This window comes from Corapipo altera, unplaced genomic scaffold (assembly GCF_003945725.1).
Source record: "Corapipo altera isolate COAL_440 unplaced genomic scaffold, ASM394572v1 0, whole genome shotgun sequence".
NCBI lineage: Eukaryota > Metazoa > Chordata > Aves > Passeriformes > Pipridae > Corapipo > Corapipo altera.
This window is the reverse complement of record NW_020884872.1, coordinates 39,205,315-39,219,369: the sequence shown is the minus strand read 5'-3', so window position 1 is coordinate 39,219,369 and position 14,055 is coordinate 39,205,315. Positions and strand designations below refer to the sequence as shown.

The 14,055-nt window shown below is 36.7% G+C and overlaps 1 protein-coding gene across 1 annotated transcript in view; it reads left to right on the top strand.

Annotated features, from left to right (window-relative positions):
- The window catches only part of PCCA (propionyl-CoA carboxylase subunit alpha), a 298,109-nt gene that overhangs the window by 153,038 nt on the left and 131,016 nt on the right, over nt 1–14,055 (top strand). Inside the window, exon 18 of the mRNA XM_027646956.1 lies at nt 4,873–4,983. Coding sequence (XP_027502757.1) covers nt 4,873–4,983 — 111 coding nt within the window. The remainder of the gene's footprint in view (nt 1–4,872; nt 4,984–14,055) is intronic.

Here is a 14,055-nt window from a genome sequence, read left to right as displayed (position 1 = left end):
GATATTACCATATATTATCTGCTTTTACCCCTCTTCTTCCCCCCTTTATTCTGAGTTCTGTGATTTCCAGACTTGAATTGTTGTTGAATCTCCAGAATCGTTGTTTTAATTGAAATACATGTTCAGCTCTGAGGGTCAGTGGTGTAATGATATGATGTGAGAATTTTATGTGGATGTTTGTGTATTAAAATTACAAAGCTAAAACCTCTATTTTTCTTGCTTTTGGGATGGGACTTTGTATGCATATAGCCTGCTCTGAAGTGAATTGTAGCAAAACACAAGCTTTGAAAGACAATTAAATAGTTCAGTGTTGAGGGTTTGGGGGAATATTATGAAAGCTTTTGGAATTGCAAATTTGGAGGCTATCTGGGTAGTAATAATGGACTTGAGAAGTTCATGTGTTGAAAGTAAGTGGTGTTTTCATAGTCTGTGCAAATCAGATAATGTTCTTGTTTTAAGTGGACAGTAATGTAATCAGTTTCATAATGCTCAGTGCAGAGCTTAGTTAATATTTTTTAATATTTTGTTTATAGAAACAGGATGCCTTCTAAGCTTCATCACATTTATTCTTATTGAGCATTTAAATTGTTGAGGGATAATTTAGCTTTGCTGGATTTTAAAAAGAGAAACCTCTAGTACTGTACTCCACATGTTGGTTTTGCAATCCCTATGTATGCAGATAAAGTTACTTCTGTTCCACTTAGCACAATTTGAAATTATCAGCAAGTTAAGTCTGTTCAACTGCTTATCTACAGAGAGGCATGTAGTACTCCAATTAAGTTTGTGGATAAATGCAGATTTGTGTTTGCAGGCATCAAGATGACAGAAGCTTAATACTGTAAAAAGGCTAATCAACACTGAATATGTTTAGTGTCAGTAAATATTTATAGTGAAAACATTGCCTATGGTTTTGTGCCTTGGCATTCCAACTTCTGATTTTTAGTGAGTAAAAATGTGGTGTGATATCCTTTTCATAAACCTACTATAAAATTAGTTTTCTATAAAATGGATTTTATTATCGTGTTGCTGTTTTCTTGTGAGGACAGCTTAGGAGTTACATTTTGTAAGTTAGTGAAAAATCTGGTATACTTAGAGTTTTTAAGGCAGAGAATGAGGAAGGGAAGGAGACAAGATAGAGACAGGCAGTATGGAGAGTAATTTCTTCTGATTCTAATTTATTTTTTTTAATGAGGGCTTCTTCAAACAGGGGTTGCTAATAAGCTTTGGGAAACAGTGTGATCATTTAGTGTGTTCCTGTATTCATTAGGCAATAACTACAATTTAACTGGAAAATTAATGGAACCTCAGGATACATATTTTATATAAAGCATATGAATATATAGTTTTTAAAAATTTCATTAGATCTCCAGAAGTTAGATGCTGATGTGCTCTCTTTTAGAAATGTATTCTGGAAAATGGTGTATAAAAATTGAAAACCAAGAGGTATATCTTAAACTGAGCTTCTACTGATATAATATTTTATGAAGAATACAACCAAGTGAAATGAAACAATAGAGGTACAAGGAACAGTGATTATTATTTTTTATTGTATTTTGACTTAAAGGGAAGAAGAATATAACTGTAACTGCAGTTCTGCATCAGTCTTAATGTAAAAAAGATGGTGCTGAAGTGAAATTTTGTTTTCTGGGGGGAAATAAATGGATATAGTTAAGGATTTTGTTTGTTTGTTGAAAATGTCATGGCTTGTCACGCTAACAAATGTGATTTTGTTCCTGGCAGACTGTAGACCTGGTCAAGAAAAAGCAAAATTCCCTGAAAACTACTGCAACATAAATACAATATACTTCAGTTTAGTGTCTAACTTTGCATGAAATAAGCACTGCCTGTTAGCCTCTGTTTGATCCTGTGAGAGTGTGAGGCTAATGTCTGGCCAGTGTTTTGGAAGCAGCAGGTAGTCAGGAGCAAGCTGCTCTAGGGGTCCATATTTCTGTAGCCTAGCAGTTACTTACACACAGATGGAGACCTTATGAACTTTGACAGAGGTCACGCTAAATTGCAAGTCTAAAACTTCTAGACTTCTGAAGGATTACACTGGTACTTTTTTTTTTAAAAAAAACCCCCATATGATTTGGAACATCACTAAAGGTATCAACTTAGTCTTGAGAAGCAGATCAACCATGCAGTCATTGCTCACATAATGATCACAGGGACTGATAAAGATAGCCTTTCTTGATACTTTAAAGGGAAACTTGTGTATTAAATTATTAGTTTGTGTATGTAAAATATATGTCATATTGCTTCCCAAGAACCTAGGCTTGTCTGTTTAACTTATTAGAGGAATTTTGAAGTTTAAAACATTACAGAAGTCTCTGGTTTTTTGGTGCACGCGAGTTGGAAATAATTAAAAATACTCATAGTACTTTTTTGATTTTAGGTCTTTTTGGGCAGTCAGTTGAGACAACAAGCTCTGTCATCTGTCATCAGCCATCGTCTCACCAGGGATCTTATAGCAGTTAAGGAAAGAAAAAATGTGAGATGATCTGGTTACACATTGTAGCATGTTTAAATCCTGGATTCAAAGTTGGGCAGTGTTGAAAAGCTCCTTATTGTCTTTGAATTATAGTCATGAATCTGTGCTTAATGGATAAAGTCTCTCTGATATTTCAACTTACTATTCAAATCGGAAATTTTGGGGGCAATTTTAGCAGCCAAAGCCAGACGTTCTATGTTTCTGAGTTACAGTCATTTAGCATAAGATTTTTAATTTTTTTTTTTGCTTAGTGGAGTTGCAGTGTGAGTTTCATTCAGTGTTTATGAAATCAGGGTCTGTGAATGATTATTTATGTTGCAAGCAACAAAAGGAGGCTGATCTTTTAATCAAATGGACAAATTTTTATCATGTCATCATTGAACTAGTTCTGTAATGTGCTACTTAATGGCTCATGAACTAGTCTCTAAAGCTGTGACTTCATGATTCAATGAGACTGACGCAGTGTGTTGAAAGTGGTTTCAGTGATGGCCACACATAGAGCTTGAAAATTCACACCAGCAGACTAGTAGGGGAAAAAAAGCCTTGAAACTGTTTAAGCTGGTCTGCATATAAAATAACAAGAATGTTGTTCATGCTTCTAAACTGGAAAAACACAAGAAAAAGAAGTAGAAGGGCAAAAGAATTTCCTTCTGTAGCCATGGCACTTTGCATTTGCTGTATTGCTATTATCTTTGCTTTGGTGAGATCTTGATAAAGGAAAAAAATCCAAATAACTTAATTTATAGTTGAAATACTTGAGTTTACAATGAATTATTATTCAGTGTTATTTAAAATTAAAGGTTTTTGAAAAAAAGTACAAATAACTTTGAGTCATGTCATCATTAATCATAATCATGTCATCGCAATCATAATAACTTGTAAATAAGCATATCTAAAGTTGAAGTTCAGAATTTTGTGGTTTACAAGAGATCTGAATGTGTAGACAGATTTTTACAAAATAAACCATTCTGTGATGTGCTCTGCGTTTTCTACTTCATGGTGTGCAGCTAAAGCCAAAGTTCATATGACCTGGCAAACACAATGTGATTTGGGGTTACCTGTTCCTCTGACACTAAGAGGAAAGAATGTGAATTACTTTGTATTTCCTGAGGGATGAGAACGTGCACAGCTGAGGTTGGATAACCTCTTTCCCATAGCAACTTCCTCATTTATCCATACCTGGAATAGATCAACACCTGCAGCCACCCATGCGATGCTCCTGAACTGCATGTCTATTTCAGCTTCCCTTAAGAAATATTAATGTATATGAGCCAGTGTTATTCTGTGTAATCATACTGGGATTGAACTCTCATGGCTCTTCAGATTTTCTGTTCAGTCTCTTTCTAAAATTGAGAAGAAAGTGAGATAAAGAGAGTGGTTTTCTTAGCTTAAACTTTTCTTAGCTTAAACTTTCCCTTCCCGTGTGCTACTCTCTGAAGAGAAAGTATCTTCTTTTTGAAAATTATTTGCAGTTAGGAGAAGGCAATTTAAATGATCTAGGGATTTTTTTTTCAGGTTTTTTTTTTTTGCCCCACCTTTCCTCTCCAAACTCCTATAAAGACTTCCTTGTATTTAGTATTACAAGGAAATAACTTTTAATGACCATCATATTCAGGCTGAGAAGTGGAATGAAAAGAGATGAAGAAATTCAGAAAAAATAAAGCAATATAGTATCAAAGAAATTAAAGGGCAAAACTGGCTATAAAGGCTCTATAATAAATAATTTTTAAACTAAAGAAATAATTTTTTTGGAGGGGCAAATGCCTAACAGGGTCATGGAGCAGTGCTAAAGGGGAACCAGGGCATTCAATAAAGGAATTGACCAGGCAGGGTTGGATAAAGGTTCTTATGGAGGAAGCAATGAGTTTCTTTGTTCCACAGGAGTCTCTGAGTCTCTTATGAGTTACAAATTATACAGATGTTGTAAAATTGTATGTTAAGTGGCAACTTAACTTTTTACTGTGTTTCATTATTATAATTGGGGTGTAGCATGGTGCATATCCTCCATACAGGGGTCATTGGAATTGAGTTAATATTTACTGTCATTAGCCATGAAATGGCTAATCTGTCATTTCAAACAGATGGTTGTGGTCTTGCCTATATCTTCTAGAACTGAGCTAAAAGTCTCTTGGTTGTGCTTACTGTCCTTGATTTTACTAGGTGTTTGAATTAGGCTTCATGAGGTGAAAATTTAGATTGTTTACTTTGATTAAACCGAGTGTTTAAGAGGGGTGTCTTGAGGCAGGAGTGAAACAAAACTGATAAATCTACATTAATTACATCAGTACTATGGTATCAAAATTGTGAACAAGTATTTATTCCATAATAAGAGTTCATATTTTTATAAATTGTTTGTGTATTGATTTGCTTTTTGTTTTCAGGTGTGGCTCACAATATTTCTTTACTGCGAGAAGTGATCATCCATCCACGCTTTGTTCAAGGAGACATCAGCACTAAATTCCTTCCTGAAGTCTATCCTGATGGTTTTAAAGGTTTGTTCTATTTGGAAATGTTTCTTTTTTTCCTGAGCAGTGTTGTTTCTGATTATTACTCCATTATATTTTTAGACTGATAATGTTCCCAAATCAGTCGTTACTTTTTCCTCAAATATATCTATGCATACACATAGTTTTTAAATAGTTTTTAAATAATGCATAACATAGTTTTTAAATAATGCATAACATAGGTGAAATAGTTAATGTCTTTATTTTCAAGAAGGCAGAATACATACTCCTAGTAAGTGAAATACACCCACAGTCAAGAAAAACAATTTGTATGTGATAAGAAATATGTAAAATAAACATGAATTCAATTCTGCCATGCTTTTGTGCTTCGTTACAGACAGTGCTTCTGCTTTACCTAACTATAGTCAGGTAAAGTTTCTTTTTACTCAACACTGTTGCTACTTCATTGAGTTTGTGCAGCATCTTCAGAATTGCCTTTTGGCACTCGTTGTTTTCACTGTAGTATTGTCTGGAGGATCTGGCATTTTTTCAGAGTATTTCAGTAATCTGGTCTCATTGCTCATTACACATAGTAATGGGCATCACCTTGAAATTATGAACTTGTACACTAGTTAACGTAAACACAGATGCAAATGTTTCTTTACAACATCCTAAACTACTCAGTTTCAAAAATGTTTAACAACTGTTGGTATAAAAATAAGTAAACAAATAGACTGGCTTCCTTTCACAAGGATCAAATTTTAAAAGCTTGTCTTCTCTCGTAGCCACTCTGCTCTAGATGTTTTCTTGACCTATGTGGTCAAAGACTCAGTCCTTCCATACGGATCTCTCACTTCTGCTGGCATTCATCAGGCAGAATATCTTCCTTATTTAAAAAAAAAAAAAAGACAATGTTTATAGTTCATAATTTATGGGTCCTTTATGAATCCCATGGAGATTCTTTTTCGTCCATTCATCATTAATCCAATGTGGCAGAACCCTCATCTGACTTTGGAGACAGCACTGCCAGATTGGCAGTCACTGGACATGACTGGCACATTGCCAAATTCTAGTCTCATTAAGAAGCAGAACAGATTTTTCTTACCTCAGGACTGTGAGTTCGTGGATGACTAATCTTTGCACCAGAACTACTTTATATCATGATATAATGGGCAACTCCATGTGTAATACAGTCCTACATGTGGGATTACTGTGTCCAGCTTGTTATTGGCTCCTGACTGAGACCACAGCAACAGGCCTTAGTCACCTTGAGTGGCAGTAAGCTTGTGATGGTTCAAGCTGAAAAGTTCCTTTGTTATCTTTGCTAAGGTGTACTTAACTAATCTTGGGGCAACTCAGCTGGCTTCCATCCAGCGTAGACTCAAGGGTACTCTGATCACCTGCTCTGAAGGCACAGTGCTGCTGTAGCTGATCTGTCTCCCTTCTCTGACACATCAGTACAGAATCTCATGTTCTGGGACTCTTCAGTCCTTTTCCTTAGCAGATTCAGTTCTTTAAACCACCATAAAAACTGCATCATTTTTTACTGTTGCTGCTTTTGCTGGGGTAGTTTTTTTGTGACTTACTGGGTTGATTTATCTCGTGAAGGAATCTGGTTAACTTCAGTGGATGCGCAAAGTCGGTGGCAAGCTAGGAATGGGGAGAGGGGAATAGAGGACAAAGGCAAGGATGCAGGTGTTGGATAGGTCCATACTGCGTTATGAGGGGGCAGCCTCACCTGACACTCAACTAGGAACAATAAAAACATAAGCCAAACAGTAGTATTGTATTAACAGATTCTTAAAGATAAGCTTTTGCTCTAGACACCAGAAGACACAAGAAAAGATATTATGACAGTTAAGAATAGAAACTTATGGATGGCACATGTGAAATGAGTAGACTTTGTTCCTGCTGTTTGAAAAGTCTTGCTCATCTCCTTCAGTGTATCAAACATGAGCATACATTAGCCTTCTTAGTGATAAAAAAATGCATGCATTGCATTGTATTTCAAATCAGGAGTACTTAGTCATGAATACTGGTTCAAAGCTCTCCAAAGTAATTGATAGCCCTTTTAATGATGTAGTTTGCAGTGGAGACTTCTGGCTTAAAAAAAAAAAAAAATTGGTCAGTTGAATTCGAGGATATTTTTTCAAGTACGCACTAGAAAATATTTCTAGAAATCCACAGACTCAAATGGGAACTGCTGAAGGCAAGCAAGGGTGCAGATGATGGGTAGAAGCTCAGCAACAGAAGCAAAGGCAAAAATTAACTTACGTTTAAGTTCTCTAGTCACTTCAACTAAGTTTATAAGTACCCAGGGTAAACTTTGGTAGAAGGATTTGAAAATTTAAGTAGCTTCATATATCTTAATGTTGTTTATAAAAGATGATAGCTGTAGAAAAAGATCTGGGATAATCTGAAAAATTAGAGCAATGCATAGGTAGTGTAGATTTGGAAATACTTAGAAATATGTGCTATTGTTATTAGTAGGAATTTATACCAGAAGTGTTTTAAATTTGGAAAACTTAAGAAATAAAATAATTTCAGTAGAGATGTGTGCTATATTAATGCTTGAGCACAATTGGTGTGTTTCTTTTGTAAACCGTACAACTGCCACTGTTGGTCTACACTGATAAGTAATGAATGTCAGCTGTGTTCTCTCTGGTGACTGCACGAAGTACTGGCCCATTTCTTATGTGCATTTTTCTTCAAATATAAATACTAACTTTAGTCTTAAGAGTAAAACAATAAATGCTTTGTTTTCCAGTTTCATTTTCAAGGGTTCCATTATAAATCCTTTATTAGAAGACTTTTAATGTAAGATAAGAAAAATTGAATTATTAGAAGTATCTTGGCTGCTTTTCCATTAACCTGCGATGCCCACTTCAAATTACATCTGGAATGGGAATGTTTAGTAATTTTCATGATTAGAGTTTAACTCTTTCTTCCCTTCCTTAAGTAAACAGTCATTAACAAACCCAGTTTTTTAATTCTAAGTTATTTTAAAACAATAGCCGTGTGAAACAAACCTTGTGCAAAGTATGATTAGTGTGGGAAAGCAGCTGCTTTTGCTGTCTACGTGAGGGTGGATGGCCAGAGGGCCGGCTGGCAGTAGGTTAACTGTAGTGGGTTATTGCTCTGAGCACACATGCCTGTTTTGGGAGGAGTGCAGATCTGAGGGTGAATGCAGCAACACTGATTAGGTCAGGTGACACAAATACATCTGTCCTAGAGTGGCCTCCAAGCACTTTGCTTATGGAAAAAAATGTTTGCCAACCATGCAGGAGTCGGATGCACTGTCCGACAGCTTCCAAACAACCTGGGAATACTGTACTTCCTAACCTTCCTGATGAGAGAGGAACTATACTGTCTATTATCCCTATTTTATGGGTACAGAAAGTATCTCTGTTTTCACGAAGATTCAAGAGGTGTCTTTGACAAAGAACAAATTAAACTCAAGGATCCTTAGTTTAGTACCCCGTTCATCAAATTATTCTTTGTGGTTCAGTCTGTTTTACAGTTAATGTTTTCCTGGATATCTTTTTTAATATTGAGATTTTTTTTTTTATGTTCCACTCTTTCTGGTTATTAAATGATATCTCAAATATAGGGTCAGTCTCTTTGGGAGATGCATCATGTGCAAATGAAAAATGAGGCATTTTCCAAGAGACTATCACAAAAGTTATAGCAAAGTAAGTTAAAAAAAAAAAGTTGTTTACTTTCCCTCTTCTAGCATGTTTACTTCACTTGAGTGGAGAGGAAGAACGGAAATTCTGATGGACATTCCTTTAGGTTAATCCTTTATATTTCCTATACTGAAAGGAATAAAGAGGAAGCACCTCTCTCCTGAAATGGTGTATTGACTCCAGAGACTGTGTATGGGGTGAAGATGTTTAGATACATTGTGTTTGTCATAATTATAAGGATCGGAGGAAACTATTACTTTGCTTAACTCAGCACTTACTAAACCACCTCTGGAGTGCTCTGTCCAGTTTTAACCCCCTCATGCTTGTAAGAAAGATGGCAATAAAAAACAAAAAAGAGTAAGTCTAGTGAAGAGCCATGAAGGTGGTGCTGGGGCTGGAACAGACAATCTGTAAGGAGCATCTGGGACAATCGGTCTTGTTTTGCCTGGAAACAAGAAAGCTTAGGGTGGACCTAATGACAGGACCTCAGAGGAGATTGCTAGGAATATAAAGCTACACTCTTCAGTGAGTAGCACAGCAAGTGTCAGTGGTCGTAAATTGGAGATTTTCAAGACATGACTACACAAACGTCTGAGCAACCTGTTCTGAATTTGCTGTTGAGATTGCTTGGTGGGAAGGGGGACACAGGGTGAATAAACTAAAGGCCTCCCAAGATCCCTTCAACGTCAGTCATTCCATGATTCTCTTATGAGCAAAAGTGCTATTTGGATGAATTGGGACTGCAAATATGACTTTTAAATTTAAGTCAGGAGACTTTTGCTATTATTTGGAGGGGATGAAATGCAGTTTCCCCTGTCTGTGTTTCTGTTAGAAGAGGGAGGATGGTTGCTGTTGAGTCTATGCATTTTCTCTTCACTAGAATCTAATCTTTGTCTTCATTTTATGAAGCTACTGGGTTGTAAAAAAGTTGACTTAACAATTTATTTGATTTCTTTCTGGTAGGTGAGGCCAAAAAACATTTCTTGGTGTGTCACTAATTCCTTTATAATTCAAAATAGTAGAGGTTTTGTTTCTGTATACTGTAGCATCCATCTTAGAAGTGATCATGAGTTCTCTGAGACATACTTCTTCACTATTCTGAATGGTTTGAGATTGCTTACACAGACAGTATTGTCTGTCTTTTACTGTGACCATCTGGGTGGAACAGAGCTCTGCTCAACTTCACAAGAAATTAAACCCTTAATAATATTCAACTTTTTCTGCCTCCACCTACCCCTGGTATACATGCCATCTGTAATGGTCAACTTCAAAATCCATTGGGGAAAAAACTTGAGCCAAAACAGAACCTAGGAATGATACTAAACATTGCCAGCATTGGTATGGATCTGAATTATGCATTACACTTTCCATTTTACCCATTTTGCTTTTAATTTTTAGTCTTCCCAATCAGAAAACAGTCACTCTTCAAGTATTAAGTAACAGACTGGGACACATAACCAGGGCTTGTTTGTTTTGTTTTGTTTTTTCCCTGTAATTGATAGTAGGAAACACATTTCTAGGACAAAATGCAAATGAGACTGTTATGGGAAAAATGACCTTTTATGTAATTTAATTTGAAGTTGGTTATGTAAAGTAATTGCATGAACCTTTTTGACTCAGCTTGGGGGATACTGGGATAATATTGATTTAAGCAATCATAACATCAGGGAAATGAGAGAGAAATACTTTTTTTTCTTGTCTTCCTTCTGACCAGCGTTCTGCTATTTAGTAGTAATAGATGTGTGCAGTCTAGTTTTAAATAATATGAACAACAGTGCTTCCACTCCTTCAGCTGTGACTTGATTTTGTAACCATTAATTCTGTTTTACATTTACCTTATATAATTCAACTCACTGGTGATAGTGATAATGCAGAAGTATATCCTAGGTTAAGTAGAGAGATTTGGGAGGTATCAGTTCGACGTTGTATTGTGGAGATGAAATCTCTGTGTAGCCCAGGAGTCTGCAGTGATGAGTAGGAGAGCGTGATGGTGGAACTTCCCATACTGGAAGCTGGGGAACGTTTACTACTTACTTATTTCATTCCCTACCCAGGGGGCACTTGGACAACTGCTCCAAAGGTAGCTTTGTTACTTTTCAGATCCATCTGTATGGTCAACGTGAAAGGCTGTTTTGTTATATCTTTATTGGTGGTGAATATTAACTTTATACCTCAAGACATCCTGAGATGTGGCTTCTGAAGTAAAATAGTACTTGAAGGGAAACAAAGGTATTACTATCTGGGACATCTGTGTAGTTCTGAATATAGTAATTTAATTGAAAGTTTGACTCTAAAATTGTTTAGAATTCTGCTGAGCATTGCAGCAGAACAAGAGCAGACAGCAAGGGAAATGGGAATGGAGTTTAGAGAGCTAAGGTGTGGTACTGACAGCAGTCTGTCTTTTTTAATAAAAGTAAATTGCCATCCTTAGGAAGCAGCCTTTAATCAAACTTCTGATGTATGCCTCTAAAGTTATGCTAAGGACATTCTGTGGTAGGGTTGTATCTTTATTGCCAAAGACCAAAACCTAATTTTGATGCGTTCCTATTAAAAGTTTATATTATCTCCCCGGAATCCCACATTGGATACTACAGTCATGACTGGTTTTCCACTTGCCACATCTATGCCACAACTGATGTAAACAGTGACAAATAGAGAAAGTGGATGAATATTTTTTCATGTGTGTAATAATGAAGAAATGAATGTAACTCTTGATCAGTTATTAACCTGTTTCAACTGACTGACCTTTGTTCACTGTTTGGAGTTTGATTTTTGTTGAATGTATTAGGAGAAAATAGTTTTTGCGGCACAGCAAGCGCAAAAGCAGTCAGTGATTTTCATCAAAGACGAAGGTCATGCAATAAAACCTTTGAATTGGAATCTTTCTAGTTTTACCTTTTGCCTCTATATGAGTTGATACTAACAGTGTGTGTTGGAGCAGGTGGGAACATGCAGTTTTAGTCACATGGTCTTGTGATGAGTGATAGGCAGGGGGACTGAAAAGCAAAGGCTTTAGGACAGATTCCTCATGTGTCTTTAGCTGAGACATGTAAACAAATCATCAATTTTAGATTCAGTGTTTGGAAAAAGGGATCTCAGATCTTATTCACTATGTGTAAATAATTGGAAAATTGGCACATTTCAGATCCAGATAGTTGATGTTGTTGCATTGTATAATTATATAAGTCTTATATATATATACATATGTGTGTATATATATATATACAAATAGTACAAAAGTTCAACGTTTTTTGAGTTTTGCTGTGCAGTCAGTTTTTCTAATAACTGGCAAAGGAAAGATCCAGTTTGTTTCTCAAGCCAGTTTCCCAACCTTTCAGCATTTGTATTTCTGCATGTGTTTGTTGAAGGGAAGACAGTTTCCATTTTAAGGCAGATAAAAAAATAATAAACACTGAGCAAAGGAAGTTGCAGTAATATTTAGCCAGAATATGTTAATGTGGACTAAATTAAAAAAAGACTGATGTGGATTTGCTGGCTTTTGTTATTTTTAAATTTATATTTTTTGACCTATGATAACTCCTTTGTACTGTTAGCTGGACTGTAAATGAGTGCATTCCCATCACTGTGGCATGACTGCATTGCTGAGGTGCTAAAGTGGGTTCTTTACCTGTCCTTATTTAATATGCCTAGTGAAATGATGGGTTCTGTGCAGAAGACATCCTGCTTTGAAATTGTGGATTTGTTACTAAAAAGCCTATTCCAGTCCTTTTCAGCAGCCTCCATTTTGGGTTTTCTTGAAAATTGTATTAGTCTGATTTTATGCTACTCATATAAATTGTCACTTGTTAGTAACCAGTACTGGGGAATGTGAATTTACATTACATGCCATAATGCTGAGGTGATGGGAGAGTGGAGATGTAGATTGGATCCATGTAACTATTTCTCTACTGCCGGACTGGAAGCAAATGTTTCCCCCTGGGCAGAGTTCCTCTGGGGCATACAGCCTTCTGAAGCTCTTCTCTCATCACTTCATGTGAAATCTGTACTTGCCGTGGATGATGACATTCGCTGTGATATGTATACATAAAGCACTTTTTGAGAGCTGTGTTATAACTGTTGAGCTAAGTCTTTCAGTCTCAGCCTTGATCTTTTGTTACCTTTATTGTGTAATTCCCCACTCTGACTTTGAAACACTCTTGCTTTCACCTCTACAAAATGTCTCTCCAAGAATATAAAGTTTGCCTCTTTTTTTCATGACTACTCCGCTTTGCACTTTTTGTCCTGTTTTGTGTCAGTTTTAGCTTCTTGCCACTGCCTTCTGAACTGAGTACTTTGTTTGTCCTTTTACTCTCTCTCATAGAATCATAGAATGGCTTGGATTTGAAGGAGCCTTAGAGATCGCCTGGTTCCAACTTTCCTGTCACGGGGAGGGACACCCTGCACTAGACCAGGTTGCTAAGAGCTCCATCCAGCCTGGCCTTGAACACTGTCAGGGGTGGGCAGCCGTCTCTCTGGGCAACCTGTTTCAGTGCCTTACAACCCTCACAGTAAAGAATTTTTTCCTGATGTCTAATCTAAACCTACCCTGTTTCAGTTTGAAGCCATTCCCCTTGTCCTGTCACTACATGCTCTTGTAAATAGTCTCTCTCCATCTTTCTGGTGATCACCTTTCAGGTACTGGAAGGCCACAATTAGGTCACCCTGAAGCTTTCACTTTTCCAGGCTGAACAATCCCAATTCTCTCAGCCTTTCCTTATAGGAGTGGTGCTTCATCCCTCTAATCATCTTGGTGACGCTCCTCTGGACTCTCACATCACTCTTGGCCTCCTATTTGCCACCTTTTCATACCAAATGTGTGTTGTGTCATTTCTAACCTAAAGATGGGGAGGACAAAGTTCTGTCACTGTGCTCTTTTAGCCTGTTGAATGGACAGTTGAAGCTCTAATTAACCTTCACTTTCTGGAACAAGACCAGGCTGGGAGGAAACCTGCTTCCAGTCACCCTGGTTGCACCTTTTTGCACAAAGATTTGTTAGGTTGCCTGCCTTCAGGTTTTAGGCTACTTTGAGCCAGTTCCTGCTTATGAAGTGTCAAAGGTGACTTTGACTCCTTGATTACACAAATGACACTAAATGACCCAGGGCTGACAAGTAGCATTATCCACATTTGTTTTTTGGGTTTATAGTGTTGTGTTATACCTTTTGCTTGGAAGATCTGTAGCTTTTGCCAGATAAAGTAATGAGGAAGAATGCTATATATTTTGAGTTCTAATGTACAATTAGATTCTTTACCAGCATGAGGCACAACATGTCAACTAGTGGCATTTCATTAACGGAAACAAGATGCTTGCAGCATCGTTCAGTTTCTTTTCTTTCAGTTTTCAAACTGTTTTTAACAGATATACCAGTGTTAGCAACTGGACTGATCTTTATGAAAGCATGCAGTTTAAACTCTGAAACTCAGAGGGTCTGCTA